Source organism: Cryptomeria japonica, chromosome 4, assembly GCF_030272615.1.
Source record: "Cryptomeria japonica chromosome 4, Sugi_1.0, whole genome shotgun sequence".
NCBI classification, from domain to species: Eukaryota; Viridiplantae; Streptophyta; class Pinopsida; order Cupressales; family Cupressaceae; genus Cryptomeria; species Cryptomeria japonica.
The window spans coordinates 241,119,750-241,138,695 of record NC_081408.1 but is presented as its reverse complement, the minus strand read 5'-3'; the positions used below and the strand labels follow the sequence as shown (position 1 = coordinate 241,138,695).

The 18,946-nt window shown below is 36.9% G+C and overlaps 1 protein-coding gene across 1 annotated transcript; it reads right to left on the bottom strand.

The window, feature by feature from the left end:
• Positions 1-649: 649 nt before the first annotated feature.
• LOC131875058 (MFS-type transporter clz9-like) lies at positions 650-1,815 on the bottom strand. The gene is made up of 3 exons (XM_059219070.1): positions 1,774-1,815; positions 1,093-1,689; positions 650-928 (listed from the first exon to the last, which is right to left on the bottom strand). The coding sequence occupies exons 1-3, from the start codon at positions 1,813-1,815 to the stop codon at positions 650-652; spliced, it is 918 nt and encodes a 305-aa protein (XP_059075053.1).
• Positions 1,816-18,946: the final 17,131 nt, after the last annotated feature.

The following is an 18,946-nucleotide window of genomic DNA, read 5'->3' as shown; positions in this document are numbered from 1 at the left end:
GCAAAGGCATGGACAAACTTGACTCACTGTTCAGCAACTTCTTTCTTGCCAACTCATGGACCTTCTTTGATATTTCCTTGTCCTCGGCCTTGTGTTCCTTCCTTGCATTATCTCCCTGCATTTTTTCAGCCTTTTCCTTCTTCTCTAATTCCTTTAGCCTTTCCTTTATTTGTCGCAAGATCGCCTTCTCCTTTCTCAACCGTGCATTAGTTTCTTTGGCCAACAAACTTGTTGCCTTGTTTGCTTTTATCTGTTCTCTCTTTCTTTGTTTCCCCTCTTCTATTTCTCTACTCCTCATCTCTGCAAACTCGACACCCTCGACGAACTCATCAGAAGTTATCAACTGCCCTTCCCGTGCCAAATGGATGTCAGTTGAAGCCCCCCTACCACTTCTCTAGTTCACAATGTGAACCGACAGCTTTAAGAATCGTGAAAATGTATTTTGTTGTTGTGATCGAGGCATCTCACTTACTTGTGACATCAAGCTCTCCTCTTCCACATTACAATCTTGTGTTACTTCTTGCGTCAAACCTGCATAGTTTCCATTGTTAGAGTCACCACAATCTGCATAGTAATGCACCATTTCGAAATGACACCTTATGGTGGTGAAGGCAAGCTAGATGTCCCCCGTTCGTCTTCGCCTTCCAACTCAACACCGAGATTCGTCGCCCCTTCCACCACCTAGATGGTGCAATTCGCTCAAATGGAAGGCCAAGACTCTCATCCAAAGTGTCAACTGCAGCTTCATCGATGTTGGTGTCTTCCTGTTCCATGTCAACTTGTGCAGTTGAATCCGTTTGACGAATGGTTGCAATGTTTTCCGCAACCACTTCTGGGCAGATGCATCTTCCCCATCATTAATGTGGAATGTGGTGTTGGGTTGCATTTCTTGGGTGAGGGCATCGGGATTGAGGGGTATATCCCCGTCCTTTTGAATCCCACAACAATGTTTGAAACAGTCAATGCCTTGGCCAAAGACGTGCTGCTCAATTATGCTAGTTCACCCCTCCTTATTTCTAGATTGGGGAAACTTGCTATCCATGCGGCTCTTTTCGATTTGAAGTATGTTTTGAATGGAGAGAATAAACTCACATCAAGTGGCTGAAATTTGTGAGATGTGTGAGCTGGCAATGTCGGCAAGTTTATGCCCAACATCCTTGCCTCCTGGATGGTTGGCAATGCAACATGGTTGTTGTGGCTGTCAAATATCAACAAGCACCTATTCGTTGGTGATACACCCCTAGGGACAAAGCGCTCGAAGTGGTGCAACCAATTCATAAATAGTTCCTTGGTCATCCATGCATGTTGTTGTGCTGCCATGCAAGCACCAAGTTCGCATTTAGCTATGTAGTTCTGTAACTGCCTCTTGCCTTTGAACATGTAGAACCCTATAATTCTTTGTCCAGAAGCATTAACGCAACAAAGAATTGTGATCCACTCACGGCTCTTTGGAACTATATAAGACACATTCTGGCTTCCTTTCATCGCAAGCACCTTCATTGCCCCATTTATGTCGGTCATAACTCTTGTTTCATCACAGTTCCAAATGCGGGTAGGACCATATGGAATAGCAATATATGTTTTTGACAATGTCTCGTAAAAAGCAGAAACAATTGCTGGTCTAAGACACAGTGTCCAGTCTTTGTTGAGGCCTTCAGCCGTCCGCAAGCTGAGTTCATGATGTCTAGCCTTGAATCCAGACTACCATGAGTTGCCAAGCATGCCATCCTTGAAAGGGGTTGGTCTACCCTCACAAATCTAAGAGACAACTGCCTTCAAGTTTATGATTTCAAGGCCATGACCATAGCCAGCCATCTCTTAGCACCACTGCACAATCTCCTCTTCTTCTTGATACGTGAGGATGGTTGGTGGACCTTTCTTGGATGTAGTGGTTAGACCACCCAACCATTTTGACAATGCTGCAGTTGAGATGCCTCACTTCCTTGATGCACCCTGTATGGACATGTTGTTGTCCTCAACATCTTGGAGTGCACCTTCCATGTCTATTGGCGACCACAAATTCTGTTGCATTGTTACTTTTCTTGAAGTTGAAGGTGGACTAGGTTCGTCCACTATGGTCGAGATAGGACGATCATTTGGATCGTCTGTTGCCAGGGGTATAGGGTATGCCTAGGTCTGAACAGGAGGCAGGGCTTCTGCTTCAACATTGAAAGTCTCACCCCTTTTTTGTGAACGCAGCTTTGTGCATGTTGATCTCTTTGAAGCATGAGAAGGCATCTTGTCTGCACAGAACAACATGAACATGAATGTTAGCCATGGAAACAGTGTTTAAGAAATATAGGCCACCATGACTGATATGAATAAGTTAAATGTTATCCATTCAATCTTTTATGAAGATTAATATCAGCTATACTCTTTTGAATTTGAATACTCTAAGATCGAACCAACTAACCATGTCATTTTGTACATCGATGAGTGTTGATTAGTGCCAATAGTGATGCTTGAGATGGAATCAATGTTCAATTACAAATTGAATGACACAAGGTGCAACAGGTCAGTGAAGCTTGAACAATAGGACTATGGTTCCCTTTTACGAAACTCAAAATTTCAACAATTTTTTTATTGTTTTGTGTATTGGACACTTGTTTTATTGTTTTTTGTATTGGACACCTATTTCGGCATGGATTCATGGTCAAAACCTTCTGGGTCTTCTAGATGTGGGGGTGTAGCTAGACTGTGTTCTTTCCAAAGAATTACTTGATTGTATAGATGGGAAGGGGTGATTGGCTTACAATTAGGTTGGATGTGTATTTTGGTAAAAATCCACGATGGGATTTGTTCATCCACTACTGTACGAAGCAGGCATTGCCAGGATAGGTTTTGAGAGCATTCTCGGACCTGAGGACAATAGTTTTCTAAGAAAAATCTATTGATGTAGTTGGTTTGCCACGATTGGAGGCTGAGTTTGAATAATTTTGAAAAGAAACAAGATCTTGTGGGGAAGACAAGATCATCACAAGGGTATGGACAAAGAAAGAATTGGTCAACATGATGACCATGCCTGGCTAACCACTATTGTTGTGCTCAGATTCAAGGATATGGGATGTTAACAGGTCATTCTGTGGGTGCAATAGCAGAGTGTGAGGTGGGAAAGTTTTACGAAGATAGTTCAAGATTTCATAATCAACATCGTCTGGAGATAGGGTTTCAACAAGACCTTCACTTGTTAGAATCTCGTGGACCTTGAGATAGTTTTGCCTCTCATATTGATAATTTTTTACAATCTGGTAGCGTTGATCCGTGTTTGACATTTCCACGCTCTGTTGTATCCATGTGCATTGTCTAGAATGTATCATTGTCAATCTGCATCATGCTATATATTACAAACTTTGCATGTGACCTCAAAACATTATTTTAATTTGTATATACATACATGCACATTATCATATGTATAAACATACATGTAGAGTAACTAGCATGAATTTCTACATTTTCTTTGAATTCAAAGATTAGATTGGTATGGAATTGCTAAACACTTGTACATGTCTGTGAATGCAAATATTGAATTGGTCTGCAATTGCATAGTAAGTCGTATGCCATTCTACAGATTGACAGACATATATATATGTATGAATAGTGATGCATGCAGTCACACACACACACACACACAGATATATGTAAATACTCTCTCTCTCACACACACACACGCATACTCACAGACACATATATACACAAATTTGTTTCAATATATAAATCTATGCATATATATCTGACTTTATATATAATCACATATGTGTGTGTATATATATATATACTCATTTGTGTATATATAAATATGTGTAGATGTGTGTGTGTGTGTGTGTGTGTGTGTGTGTGTCTGTGTGTGTGTGTCTGTGTGTGCATATATATAAATGTGTGTGTGTGTGTTCTTAAAGGTATTAATACATAATTGGAGCCCATATATATGTGGACCCCATAGAAAGGTATTCATATGTATATACAACCATATATATGTGGACCCCATATGTTGATAGGAGGGAGCCAACTCAGCTATATACATGGCAAAGGGTGAAAGCTGGCAGCCACCTCGTATAGAATTGTGCATGTATTAATTGTATACGCATGACAATTGCAAAGGGACACAATTATTAATTGCTCAATAAATGAAACAAGATGGAGGGAGAGAATAAATCTGGAGGCAATTATTAAAAAACATGTAAGCCAAAGCAGTGAATTTTCTATTTAATGTGTTGGTAGGATATAGTTTTAGTTAGTTAAAAAAACATTCCCTGCATAAATCCATAAGGTTTCTTCATCTATGCACCCAACATGTGTAGTGTTTGCAGAAGACATGGAAGCCACCTTCACCCTCTACACAATGAAACAACAGTTGGCCTTTAGGGGCAAGATCACCGATAAAAGCTTAAAGGTTGTATTCAAGTTTAGGGATGACAAATTTCTTTGGTACTTGAAACTGTTTTTGTGTGACTGTTTCATGAACACAGATCACCAGTACCGGACGAATGTGGACATCGTGGCCATGGTGGCGGCTTGGGCTTGGCAGATTGGGAAAAGTTCAAAGAAAGTTAAATTGTTGTTGAAAGAAATTGTGGATGATGAATGGCTGCTCAATCTCAATCAACTTGTCCTAACGATTGTTCCAAGGCTTGGGTTTGAATTGTGTAAGCGAGAACTGGGTTGTGGGTGTTCTACTTTTTTCCCCTTCCTTCGATGGGAAGTGGGGACGGACCGCAAGGCAAGGTTTGCACACTCGGATGGACGATGCTGGAGATGTGGCTCATTGAGAGGAATAAGGTAGATGAAGGAACGTCGGGTGGTGTAGGTGAGGTGGGAGGTGAGGGAACTTCAGGAGGTGCAGGTGAGGTAGAAGGCGAGGGAACGTCGGGAGGTGCAAATGAGGCAACAGGAGAGGGAATGTTGGGAAGTGCAATTGAGGCGGGAGGTGCAGATGACACTGGTTATTGGTACAACATACCAAAGGTTCCTAAGGAGTCCGACGACGACGAAGACTACATCCCCTCGCCCAAGCAAAAGAAGTGAATGCGGGACTAAATGAATACATGTGTGTATGTGTGACACATTTTTGGTAAGCATTATATTTCTCAATGTTTTTAATTTAAAAGTAACATAATATGTAAATTTTAGTGGGAATGGTTTTTAGGAATGCCTGTCAATACTTAGGAATGGTTTTTGGGAATGCTTGGGAATGGTTTCTAGGAATGCTTGGGAATGCTTCGAAATGTTTCGAACTAAATGTTACAGTTTATATAGTTCGTAAAGGAGAAAATGTGAAATAACAGTGTGATGTAGAAAAATATGTATGGTAACAAGAACAATACCTGTGTGCTTTTGTTGAATCTGGTCGACTGGTGTGCGTGTTTGCCACTCCGTGTTTTTGATTTTTTTTTTCTCTTGCACTGTATTTCTTTCAAATCTTGCTCTTGCAATGAGATGAGAATTTCTATTTTATACATGGATTGCATGGTTTCCCCCTTTTTAATGTGTTGTTTCGAATTTGAAATTTGAATTTGCATTGTTTGTCCATTGAATTTGCAAAAGTAATTCATTTAAGCCTGATTTGATTGTCTTTGGCTGGAATTTGGTGACATTAAACGTTTTTTGTCGTCGTTGCAGGTGGGAGTTGGCGTGAAGAGACGACTAAACACGCTAGAAAGCGACATGAAGGATACGGGACGGGTTATACACAAGTGATAGAGTGTTGGAAACTGTGCAAGGGGAAGGAGGTGTCGCGGCGACGTGGATCCAAACCATCCAAAATTTGATGTGTGAAGGGTCGTGGTTGGGTCCACGCGTGTCATGTTGGCAATATTAATGTTTACGTTATGCTTGTTTTATTGGCGGCTGAGGCCGCATAAGAAAAACTTGGTCATGTTTAAAAAATTTACAATGACTTTAATTTTGTTAGAGGGGCCCACCCTTTGGCATGGTGGCACGTGAAAGTGCCCACGTTGACATATGTTTATTTCGTAAATGCATGTTTTAATATTTCCAAATGTTATGCAATGTTTTATGTTTTTTTGGTAATGGAAACATGTATGGCCCGAAAGATGTTATGTTTAATGTGAATATTTATGCAATTTTTTCGTTATGTTTTTGGTGCGCGGTTGCGCAAGTTTTGTTGGGTAGGGTGGTCATGTGTGGGGCCCACAGTGTGCATGTTCTATATCACCTTCTGGACCCCGCGCACATATTGGCTCCTCTCCCCTATTGATATTTAATTTTATGGAATTAAATATTTAAGCATATTTATTCCATATTGTACATTTGAATTTTACGATTTTAGAGAGATTAGATTTCCAGTCTAAATTAAATATTTAAGCAATATTTAATTCATATTGTATTTGAATATTTCATGGCATATGATTTTTCTCCTTCAACTCTCTTATCATGATGATGAATCACGAAATGTGATTCGAAACGTTGACGCAAAAAAGTTCTACATAGTTGAAAGCAAAAGCAAATGATATAAATAACAATCATTTTTTCAAATTGAACTTAATTAACCAAATATAGCACCAACTTAAATGCAATGAACACAAGGACACGATATATATGTGGAAACCCTAAAAAGGGAGAAAACCACAACAATAAAACTGTTTTACATGAACAATAGTTTCTTTATAACTTGTTGAGGCACCAACCCCTCATTCATTTTTTATCACAAGTGTTACAACTTCTTTTTGAATCTAAAACAATTCTTACTTAAGTCTACTAAAATTCTGATCACCAATCTTCTATAAAGAGATTATTATCTCTTCCTTCAAAATTTGCACATCATCTCCTTCTCAGTAATATGTTCCTCTCTTGGTGTATGCACTATACTTTCCACCCTTTTACACATGACACACACACTATTATTTCATTTCTAGTTTCTACATATACATTTCATTTTAATAGTCGTGACTTATTTAATTGACATGTCTTTTTGTTATATTTTTGTTTAATAAACAAGTTACATCAAATCGCAGCCCTTGGAGAATAATGTCATTTTAACAACTTATATTGACTTTCAAATACAATCATACCTTCTCTTAACAACCATGGTTATCTCTATTAATCTCTTTTTTTATCACTAATCGCACCTTTTTAGTATTGACTAAATCACAACCCTTTGATCACTTTTTACCTTTGTATCTTTATACATACTTAAATATGTTTTTGATTGATTCCTTGAAGGATGATCCCTTTGCCTGACATGATGATGCAATCACAATTCCTTATTCATTTTTACTTGGGTGATCTTTATGTAGGAGTATTTTGATAACTATTTGCATCCATGATACTTCATAAGAACAAATCATTGTAGATTGTGATTGATGACATATGAAAATGCAGTATATCAATCTTTCTTTCTTTGAAATGTTGTCCAATGATTAATTCAGTCACTTGACTGTTCAAACAGAAGTTTGATCACTTCCATTCATTGTTGTGTGTCGGTAATGGTTTGTTGATGCATATTACATGGATCATTGCTTATAATTTATTCCTTTTGCATACTTCAACTTCTATTCATTACCAATGTTTCTTCGTCGTTGTTATGTTTGATATATTAACCTGTCACAAAAGGATCTTTGTTTATTGTCATCCATACTCAAAACATTAATGACAATATACATTAATGACAATATCTCCCCTTGAGTTCAATGCTTTATCTTTCCTTAGTTCAATGCACTTCCTCTTGCTAGTCTTCTTCCCCTTTGGCATCTATGGAAAAGGGTGTGATAATGAAAAACTCCCCCTTACTTCTTAGAAGGATAGGGTAGTACCCCTAATTTTTGTCTAAGAAACTCAAAGGTTTCTTTGGGTAGTGGTTTTGTGAATATATTTGCTACTTGTTCTTTGGTAGTCACATATTCCATCTTCACCTGTTGTTTTGTAACTTGTTCTCTCAAGAAATGACCTATTTGATGGGAATGTGTTTTGCCCTTGAGTGCATCACAAATTTTTTTGAGACATTGATGCCACTTGTGTTATAAACAATATGGATATCAAGTGATCATATTCCAGTTTGATGTTATTCAAAGTTTGAGACATCCAAAGTACTTGAGTACAACATGAGGTTGTTGCTAATATGTACTATGCTTCGGCGATAGATAGGGAGATTGAAGCTTGTTTCTTACTCAACCATGAAAAAAGACTATTGCCTAGAAAGAATGCATTTCCACTTGTGCTTTTCTTTTCATCTACACTACCTGCCCAATCAACATTTGCATATGCTTTTAAAGTGAAGTGTTTACTTCTAGGATACCATAGGCCAAAGTCCAAAGTTACTTTCAAGTACTTGAAGATTATTTTTACTTGTCTGGACATGTGTTTCCTTGGCGACTACCTAAAATCTTGCTACAATTCCAAACGTTTGTATAATGTTTGGTCTTAAGGTTGTCAAATAAAGAAAGCTTCCTATCATTGAGCGGTGATTTGCTTCAAGAAACTCGTTGTCTTTACCTAATTTACACCATGCGACCATGGGTGTACATATAGGATTGCATTCTTCCATCCTAAACCTTTTTAACATTTCCTTGGCATATTTTGTTTGTGAAATAAAGATTCCATCATTAAGTTGAGAGACTTGTAACCCTAAGAAAAATGATAGTTCACCTAACAAGGATATTTCAAATTCTTGTTGCATTTTTTGAGTAAAAACTTGACACATCTCCTTTGTGCTTCCTCCAAAAATGATATCATCTACCGTATATCACAACAATCAATTGGTTTTCATCTTCAATCTTGAAGTAGATAGTTTTGTCCACTGTACCTCTCTTGAATCCTTGCTCTTGCAAGTACTTGTCCAATATAAAGTACCAACCTCTAGGTGCTTGTTTTAATCCATAAAGAGCCTTCTTAAGTTTGCATATGTAATCTTTGTTTTCTGACAGATTGAATCCTTCTGCTTGTTCAATATAAACTTCGTCTTCTAGATGTCCATTCAAAAATGTCGATTTAACATCCATTTGGTACACTTTGAAGTTTTTGTAGCAAACATATGCTAGGAACATTCATATAGCCTCTAGTCATGCAATTGGAGCAAACATTTCTTCAAAATCAACTCCTTCCACTTGCTCATATCCTTTGCATACCAATCTTGCTTTATTTTTTTATCAATTGACCATCTTCATTCAATTTATTTTTGAACACTCATTTGGTGCCTATCACATTCTTGTCCTTGGGTCTTGGGACAAGTTCCCAAGTTTTATTTTTTTCTATTTCGTTTAATTCTTCTTCCATGACTCTTATTCAATGTGTGTCCTAGCTAGCTTCCTTGAAATCTTTAGGTTCTTTCATGGAAAGTAAATCCATGTGATTTGGTGTGGTTGACAATCTTATCCTTGTTTGAATCTTTGTATTCATGTGACCAATAACTAGTTCTTCTAGATGATTTCTTTGAACAAATTTTGAAGGTGTCTTGGGTGCCTTCGTTGGTGTAGTAGTCTTCTCATTTTCAATTTTCTTTTTATCTTCCTCTTTGTTTCTTTTTTCCTCCTCATGATCAATCTCTTGATCTACTTCTTTATGATTAAGGTTATCATCAACATGAACATTTTTGCTTTCAATCACCTTGTGTAGTCGATTATAATAAAACACCCGAATGATCTGAAATTAAAGTTGCCCATGGAACCACCATTTTGCAGACAGATAAATTGTGCCCAAATGCCCTTCTTTCTGGTTAGCACCAGGGCCGCAGTAGTACCATCCACTTCGTCTTCTCTTTTTGGGTCGCCATTCAAAGAGGGAGAAATTTTATATTTGAAAATAACCTTAGCTAAGATAATGCGTCACCATTTATTCCACTGTTTCTCAGTGTTTGCGCTCAGACGGAGCATAAAACATGGCAGACTGGGTGGGTCACAATAATCGAATGGCCCTTAAACTAGATTTAAGTCACATTTTCTATTCGAGCTTGTCGGTTGTGTAAATTTTATATCGAGATCGACGAGAACATATTATATTGTTACAAATGATTCAAACGACTGGCAGAAAGTAAAGGGAAGAAAAATCAAGGATAGAATGGTGTAGATGAGTTTGACAGTTTTGAACGAATGTAGACCATTATTGTCCCCGTTTTACCTCTATTAGACCCATCTTCCTCAGCCGACATATATTGTACACTATAGATCTATGAAGGTGTCAATTTTTATTTTGTTAGTATTGATATTTAATTTTATATAATTAAATATTTAAGCAATATTTGATCAATATTGTATTTGAATATTACAATTTTAGAGATATTATATTTCCAGAGTCATATGGTTTCTCTCCTTCATCTCTCTCATCATGATGATAAATCACACAATGTGATTCGAAATGTTGATGCAAAAAAGTTCTACATAGTTGAAGCGAGAAGCAAAAGGACACAATATATACGTGGAAACCCTAAATATGAAGAAAACCACAACAATAAAATTGTTTTATATGAACAATAGGTTCTTTATAACTTGTAGAGGCACCAACCCCTCATTCAATTAGAGGCACCAACCCCACATTCATTTTTTATCACAAGTGTTACAACTTCCTTTTGAATCTGAAACAATTCTTACTTAAGTCTACTAAAAGTCTAACCACCAATCTACTACAAAGATATTATAATCTCCTCCTTCAAAATCTCCACATTATCTCCTTCTTAGTAATATGCTCCTCTCTTGATGTATGCACTATACTTTCTCAAGACGTATAAATCTAACCACCTAATTAAATAAATATTCAATGTTTATTTAATCCATTAAATCAATTCCTCTATTAATTAAATTATATTTAATTAATTCTCCCCCCACATTTTTCTATTGATTAAATAAATTATTCAATCTATTTAATTAAATCCAATTAACCACATTCCAACCTTTAATTAAATAAATCATTTTTATTTAATTAAATCCCCCCTTTCTTATTTAATTAAAATCTCTCCTATTTGCCAACCCGTTAATGGGTCCCTGAGGGCTAATCCCACTTTAGAAAAAGAGGAGGTTACATGAGAGCCGCCAAGCAAGGAATGGATAAAAATAAATTTCGATGGGGCATCTAGGGGAAACCTGGGAACCTCAGGAGTGGGGGTAGTTGCGAGAAATGACAAAGGGGCCATCCTCTTCAAAGGAGCTCATCGATTGCAGGATGGAACAAACAATGAAGCAGAGGTACAAGTGACACTTATGGCAACTGAGTTGGCCTTAAACATGAAAATCCAAAGGCTGCATCTGGAAGGAGACTCCCAGGTGGTCATCAACGCAATTGCTAAGGGCAATACTCCATCATGGAAATTATCTCATTGGGTGGCGATCATCCGAGAGAAACTCAACATCTTTGAGGAATTTCGGGTTTCCCACGTCAAGCGAGGTGCCAATGCAGTGGCATACCTACTTTCCAACATTGGATGTGACATGACAAGCCAAATGACCAAGTGGTGGAAGGGAGACAACAGAGTGTGGAAGTGGACTTAAATGCAGTCCTAGAAGCATGAAGCAATCAACATGCACGCAAGGAAGCCCGAAATGATAGTACATCCTTTTGAAGAACGCCACAATTAATGAGGCAGTTGCCGAGTGAAGAGTACCTGTTAGTGATGATGGTAGAGTGCAGCAAATCTGTTGTGAAATCTCTTTCCTTTTATGACATTGATCCTGCTTTTATTACCCGTCTCAAATGACGGTGGAGGAACTTAACTCCTTTGGTTTGTGAGCGGGGTATTGAGTCTGTTTTTAATTTGATTGATAAATGGTTTCATGTCATTCACATTGTAGAGTTTGGCGTTAATAACTTGTGTAGGTCCAATGGAGGCAAATTTCACTTTGCGAACTGAGAAGAAATTGGTCCCATTTCTGGGGACTATGTCAGATAAAAGAATGCAGGGGCTCTTTAGGTACAAAGAGAAGAAACTGTGGAGTGCGGTGCACCTGATGCTAGGAGAGGAGGTGTCGCACATCCACTTTTGCTATCAGACAAATATGGAGGTGTATTCCCTGATTATGGCATGGGCATGCTAGTTCGAGCCAGAGGTAGAGAAAATAAAGCTCACTTTGATAAAATTGATAGACGGGGAATACTTAATCAACCTTGACTTTATTTTGGAGTGGGTTGTCCCTTAGACAGGCATTTGCATTAGGGAGGGAGACGTCGAGGAGGAGCTATTGTTGTTTGTTCGAGGGCTAGAAAACTGCATTAAGGAACAATGTCGTGAGCGAGATCACATTGGTTAGGAAGCCATTAAGCTCCGTGTTAAGCTAATCAAAATAGATGAAGTATTGAAGGCTCTCAAGGTGGTGGCACATATGGAGGTTGGGAGAGATCTGCGAGATAGATTTGAGGAAGGGCAGGCGGTCCAACTGCTAGCGAGTCTGGAAGGTGACCCCGATTTTGGATGCTTGGAATGCATCCCGAAGATGAAGAGTGAAGTTGCAAAGGGAAAAGCACTGGCAGATATCACGGATGAGGAGAAGGTGAACCAGAGCGATAGCAAGTGAGCGGCCATGGGGCCATGGTGTTGTTTACTTTTACTCCCACTTCTATTTTTGAATATACTATTTAGGCATGTTTGTAATAATTTATTGCAGAGATGCATAGAACTGGGTTTATTTCTTTGTTTTTAGCTTCAAATTCTTTCCATAGTAGGTCAGGACTGTGAATTTTTGGGGCCGATGTTTATATCTTTGCGTGGCCTGGATGATTGTATATCCTTTTTTCTAAATCAATATACTACAAAATTACCGATCAAAAAAAAAAATCTCCTATTTAAATAAATCAAATTTATTTAAATATCCTCCCACTTTTATCCTCCTAGAAAATCCACTTGCATATCTAAATTCTTCTAAACCATCCTAATTAGCCTAATTACCTCTTAAACATTTACACATTCCTTAAGAGAATGTCACTTCTCAAAAACCCTCAAAGTCTTCATAAACCATTAAAGGCTTTATGTCTTCAACAAATTAAAAGTCTTCATAACCATTAATGGTTAATTCAAACTTGACCCTTGGTTAGAGACTTTCTCTCTAGCTCAACCCTTCTTTATTAACCCATGGGTCTCTTCAAGAATTCATTGCTTTGACCATGGTTATCCATTAACTCTTGCACAAGAGTTTATCTTTTGGACAAAAGGATTATCTAATAACTCAACCCTAACCTTACCCCCTAGGGTGACCACCATGTCTTCTCAGGCATTTAATGCCTCTTCTCTCTCCTCTCAGACCATCTCATGTTGACAATTGTCACCATTTCATTGGTGAAAATTGTAAACATGGATTGCAGATCATTCAATCTTAGCCCTTGTTAAGATTACTCAATATTAACCATCCAATTGCTCATTTCTTCTATAAATAGGCCTCATTTCTCTCATTAATGAGATCCAAGTTTCATGTATCCAAATTATAGTCTACTTTCATCAAGCATTTGCCTCTCTTTGATAATTAGCATTTTAATCATTTAGGAGCATATTAACATAGCCTTTTAATCATGAATCATGTTAGCATAGCTTGTTAGTTTCTTTATCATATAATTATCTTCATCATAGCATAACTAATCATATCTAAGTAAGCTTATCATATCATATAGATCTTAGGTGCATCTTGCATATAGATCATTTTCATCCATTATCACTCGTTCTTAGAGTTGTCATTCCAAAAGTTAGTTGCTCAATGATTTAAGAGAAACCATTGACTTGAGGAATCCTATGAGATAGAGAACTATGAGACACACTTTGGAAGATTGGCTTGTTAACTAGTTTAGCTTAGTTAGTCTTTATATCCAAAATTTTCATTAGTATGTTAGTTCCTAGTTTCAAATTGAATGACTGATTACACTAAAATATCACATACATTTTTTGCGCCCATCGTGGGGCTCGTCCCCAAATTTGAAATCATTTTCCTTGTAGGTTGAAGACAAGAATTACACTGGAATATCAAAATAGCACATCTGTGGAATTTTCTAGCGCATACACAACATTCTTCAACGCATTTGACTCACTGTTCGGTGCATACAAATTCCTAGTTTCAAATTGATTGACTGATTACACTAAAATATTGCATACATTTTTGGCGCCCACCGTGGGGCCCATCCCAAAATTTGAAATCGTTTTCCTTGTAGATTGAATACAAAAATAACACTAGAATACCAAAATAGCACATCTGTGCGATTCTCTAGCGCATACACAACATTCTTCAACGCATTTGACTCACTGTTCAGTGCATACAAAGGACACTTTAGCGCATACAAGCACCAACCTAATGCTTATTTTGTTCTAAGTTTTTAGCGCATACCAGTATCAATCTATCGCGTAAATTTTGCAGAATAGCACTTAGGTGCTATCTTTTAGCACATATATTTCTTTATTTAGCACATAATAGGGAGCTAAATCTAATTTGTAAAACAAAAAGAAAAAAAAATAGGCTTGTGAGCCCACCATATCAACTGATTTTCTGGAACAGGTTTTACAAGTTTTCACATTTGTTTTGCAGGTACTCGAGGACTTAGATTAGTTTTTTTAACTTCTTTTTGTTAAAATTTTCATTTTTGCAAAAGGATAAAAGGAACATCATTTTCATTTGGAGCCCTAAAAAGAACCTCATTTTTATTTGGAGCTTTAAAAAGAGCTTCACTTTCAATTTTGCAAAAGGTAAAAAGAACAAGCAAACAAAAATTTTATTTCGCAAACTAGATCACACTTATTTTGGTGTTGCTAAAAAGAACAAAAACAAATTTCCTTTTTGCAACAAAGGGGGTAAAAAGAACAATCCATTGTGATTTTCGCTTTAAAGATAACAAAGAACAATCCACTTCAAGGTTGAAAGTTTTCTTTCATGTTAAATCGTCGTTATCATTTTGGCGATTTTTTTTGTTGACAAGGATTTACTTTCAAAGTTCAAGATTTGTTATCTTTTCACAATTGCTATCTTGGATAAAATAAACACCATGGCTTTTGGAACAAAATTCCCAATTAGCATTTAGACAACATCGCAATATTGGTTGAAAAGAAAGAGTGTCTTTTGTGAATTGAAGGTGATAGGTATATGCTCTCGCCTTCATTGGTTGATCAAAAGGCCAAACTCACCATTTTACTTGTTTTCTTTCATTTTCACAATAAGATAAAACCTTTAGTAGGTCTGCCCTCCTGAGGAGCCTTTAGGCTTAATCCATTAAGGTCAATGAGAGGGTAACGATCTAAGTGGGGAATGACTAACACCAAATATTCCAACTCACTATAATAAAATGTGGATATGATGAAAATCATGTTCAACGGTTTTGCTCAATGATTAGCCTTCCCTCAGTATTCGTGAGATACGAAAAGCATTTGTTCTAAAGGTTGGGAAGCCTCCCAAGGGAGTTTATCATTGAAGACCGAACAAAAGCCCTGCTTAAAGCTTCAGAATTGGAAACCTCACTGAGTTCATTAGTCAAACATTTATAATATCATAAGACAAGGATGGGGAAGAATCCACCCCCAAGACACACACCATATATCTCCCAGGAAAACGATCCAATTGAGAAGTGATTCTCGTTGGTTCAACTTCTGGCAAAAGGCAAAAAAATGGGCACACCCTAGGGTGTGACAGGGTTGTTCGAGTTGATGGAGTATTAAGTGTGGGCTATGGTATTATTAATGAACCTTAAGATTAAAGATTTTGTTTGATGTATATTTCTTGTTCCAACCAGTGAAAACAAACAGGGATTCAAAAAGATCCTATTGAACATACACTCATTGTTTAGACTAAACAAACTATCCTTTTACTTGATACCATGTTTTCAAATCATTTTCAGAGGATCATCCATCAAAACAAACAAATTTTTTCATAAAAGCGCAAGTCAAAATAAAAAAAATTCAACTTCAGGGCATCTTAGCGCATAAACAGTTCAGATTAGTGCATTGAATCATCATTGTAGCACATACTATTTACTAGTTAGCGCTTGAGAAGTAAAAAGTAGCGCATCTAGAACAAACAATAGTGCACAAGTCCCAAAACAATTTTCAAAATTTCAACAATAAAAAAAAACACTAGTTAGCGCATAGGCAGCAAAACTTAGCGCTTTTGAAGGACATCTTAGTGCATTGGAAGATTAGAATAGTGCATTTAACTCATAATCTAGCGCATACCCTACATGTTTTAGCACATTGTCAGTAAATTTGTTCTAGACAGATAACATATTATCAACTTTTTTGAAAAATTGGCATCATTTTTAGATACCCTTTTAGCTCTTCTTTCAGATCCAAGTATCATAGACAATATTTTCTTCAAGAAAAATTAGAGGATATCAACTAGTGCTCTGGGTTTCAAATTTGAACCAAAATCAACATCAAATACTTAGCTAGATTATCAAGTTGGTCAAAACAATCTAGTTTCTAAATCGGGATATATCATCCTTCATTGGGAAACTTCATCACATCTTTTAACATACTTATTCATATCAATAGGGGAATACCAAGACCCTCTATTCGACTTAGTAAGCTTGGATATCAAAAGGAAGTATTTATTCTCAAACCAACCTATCCAAAAATAGGAACTTTGATCACTCGTATGACCACTCCTCAACATTTAAAGAAAAAGAATCTTCGTCAGAAAATTGATTTGAAAAGCAAAGAGCCTATTCAAAAGAATATCTTGGAGAAAAAAGAAGTTTCTCTACATAAACTGCAAAATTTTGCTGAAATATCGCACATTCCTACATCATTTTCGTATCTATCTACACGGTTAAGGAACTGAGTTTGACAAGGAATCCTGGAAAATACACGCTTTCTCATAAAGGTTGGCACTATCACAACATCTCAACAAATGAGGATAGATAAATTTGGCTTATCTACCTGAAGATCCAATCACTTATTAAAACACATTTTACAAAGATAATTTGCATGCCAATTTTAACTCGAGCTCAAAAGCGTAGAAAAAAGAACTACAATCACAACTAATCATGGGATCTAGAAGAACAAACCCCTTCTTTGATGCTAGTGAGGACGAAATAACTAAGGACCTAATTCAAGAGGCCCAAGAAAACCCTGGTTTCCAGAAACTCATGCAAAAACTTATAGAATTCAACAAGGAAAAATACTTTCTAATGAGCGGATTTTGATATGGACCAGTTAACACAACAAAACCATGAAACAAGAGAAGAGCCAAGAGCACACAACTATAATACCAACAGCAATGATGAGGAACCAAGAAACAATGATAACGAGCCTTTGGGTGCATTAACACAACAAATTCAAGCTCTTCAACAACAAATGCAAGACATGCAACAAGGAACAACAAAAATATATTCCTTGGAGAATATTTGTCACTACCATTTTGATAGAAGCTTGAATATGATACCATTTCCACCCAGTTGTGAAATTCCCAAATATGACAAGTATAATGGTACAATTGACCCCCAAGATCATGTAAGGGAATTTTGCGCCATGAGTTTGGAATTCACACATAATGACACCTATATGATGAGATTGTTTCCAAGAATTCTAGGTGGACAAACTATGGAATGACTCTCAAAACTCACACCGACTCTAAAATCATTTGAAAAGATGGTAAACAAATTTGTAGCGCAATACTCTTACAATATCCAAAATGAGATAACCATGCTTGATCTTTGCAATACCAAACAGAGAAACAATGAACCACTCATGACATTCCTACAAAGATGGAAAAGATTGATTTCTGGGTACCCCCGCACAATACCTGAAAAGGGAAGGATGGATATCTTTATGGATAATCTTAGTAGCTAAATGAGTTATCGACTCCAATTGCAATGTCCACCTAGTTTTTTAGAAATTGATCGATAATGGTATCAAAATAGAAGAAACCTTGATCAAAAGGGGGATATTGAAATTATCTAAGGAAGGTACCAATTTTTCAAACATCTAGAACAACATCAACAATAACACCAATAAAAACACAGACAAGTCCAAATTCTGGACGAGAAACAATAATATCGTCAATGACGGTGTGGTCGATGCCCATACTGTAGAACCAAAACAACCAGTGTTGAACTTATCAGGTACTACACCAACCAAAAATCAAGGAAACAATAACACAAAAGTGACTCCTACACTATATCAAAGGAAATTCACACCTTTGGGACAATCTCTTGAATCAACATTCAAAGAGATTTTGGCAAACAAACTTATCACATTGTCAAATATGAGAGATTTTGAACCACAAGTCAAACCACCATGGTGGAATGATGTGCATCATTGTGAGTATCATCAAAGCAAGGGTCATTGAACAAATGATTGCCTAATATCGAAGAATCTGGTTCAAGATCTATTAGACAAAGGTGACATAACAGTAGACGGACATAAAACCAATGATGATCATGAAGCATTCAAGAATCCCCTTCCTAATTATGACAAGGGAGAATCATCGTCCTCAAAAAACAAGGGGGACCATATAAATAATGTGTACAACAATGTCATCAATCACATATTGGTATGTAACAATCAAGTCAATGTCATTAAGATCAAAGACAAGCAAGAGAAAGTCTTGGTAAATGTGACTACACGAGCCCAATCCAAGTATGTATTGAAAGGAAACACTTCCAAAGTGTCCACTCATTTGAAAAATCAATACAACTTGGTAGATCAATTACAGAAAACACCAGCCCAAATATCAATACTAGAGCTTCTCAAAATCTTACCAGCACACAAAGATATCCTGGAGAGAGCTCTTGTAGACACTACAGTTCCAAACAATTTGGATATTGATCGATTCCAAGTCATGGTGGGGTATTTAACTGTACCTCATAATCTATCATTTTTTGAACATGATGATGTCTCTTTGAGTCATCTGCATAATACTCCGCTCCATATTGAGGTTTTGGTCTATAAGCATCGGGTAAAACGTGTACTAATAGATGGAGGAGCCGGCCTAAATATTTGTACTTTAAAACTTGTCCATGCATTGGGATTCTCAGAAAAAGCTATTGATCCAAAGAAAAAGATAACCATAAAAGTATATAATGACGAAGAAAGATCATCAAA

Bases quoted from the DNA above. Each gene is read 5' to 3' on its own strand.
- LOC131875058 (XM_059219070.1), bottom strand. From the start codon at position 1,815: ATGGCTGGCTATGGTCATGGCCTTGAAATCATAAACTTGAAG. The intron at 1,690-1,773 runs GCAGTTGTCTCT...TCTGGATTCAAG, and splicing joins TTGAAATCATAAACTTGAAG to GCTAGACATCATGAACTCAG. The intron at 929-1,092 runs GTGAGTTTATTC...GGGATTCAAAAG, and splicing joins ACAAATTTCAGCCACTTGAT to GACGGGGATATACCCCTCAA.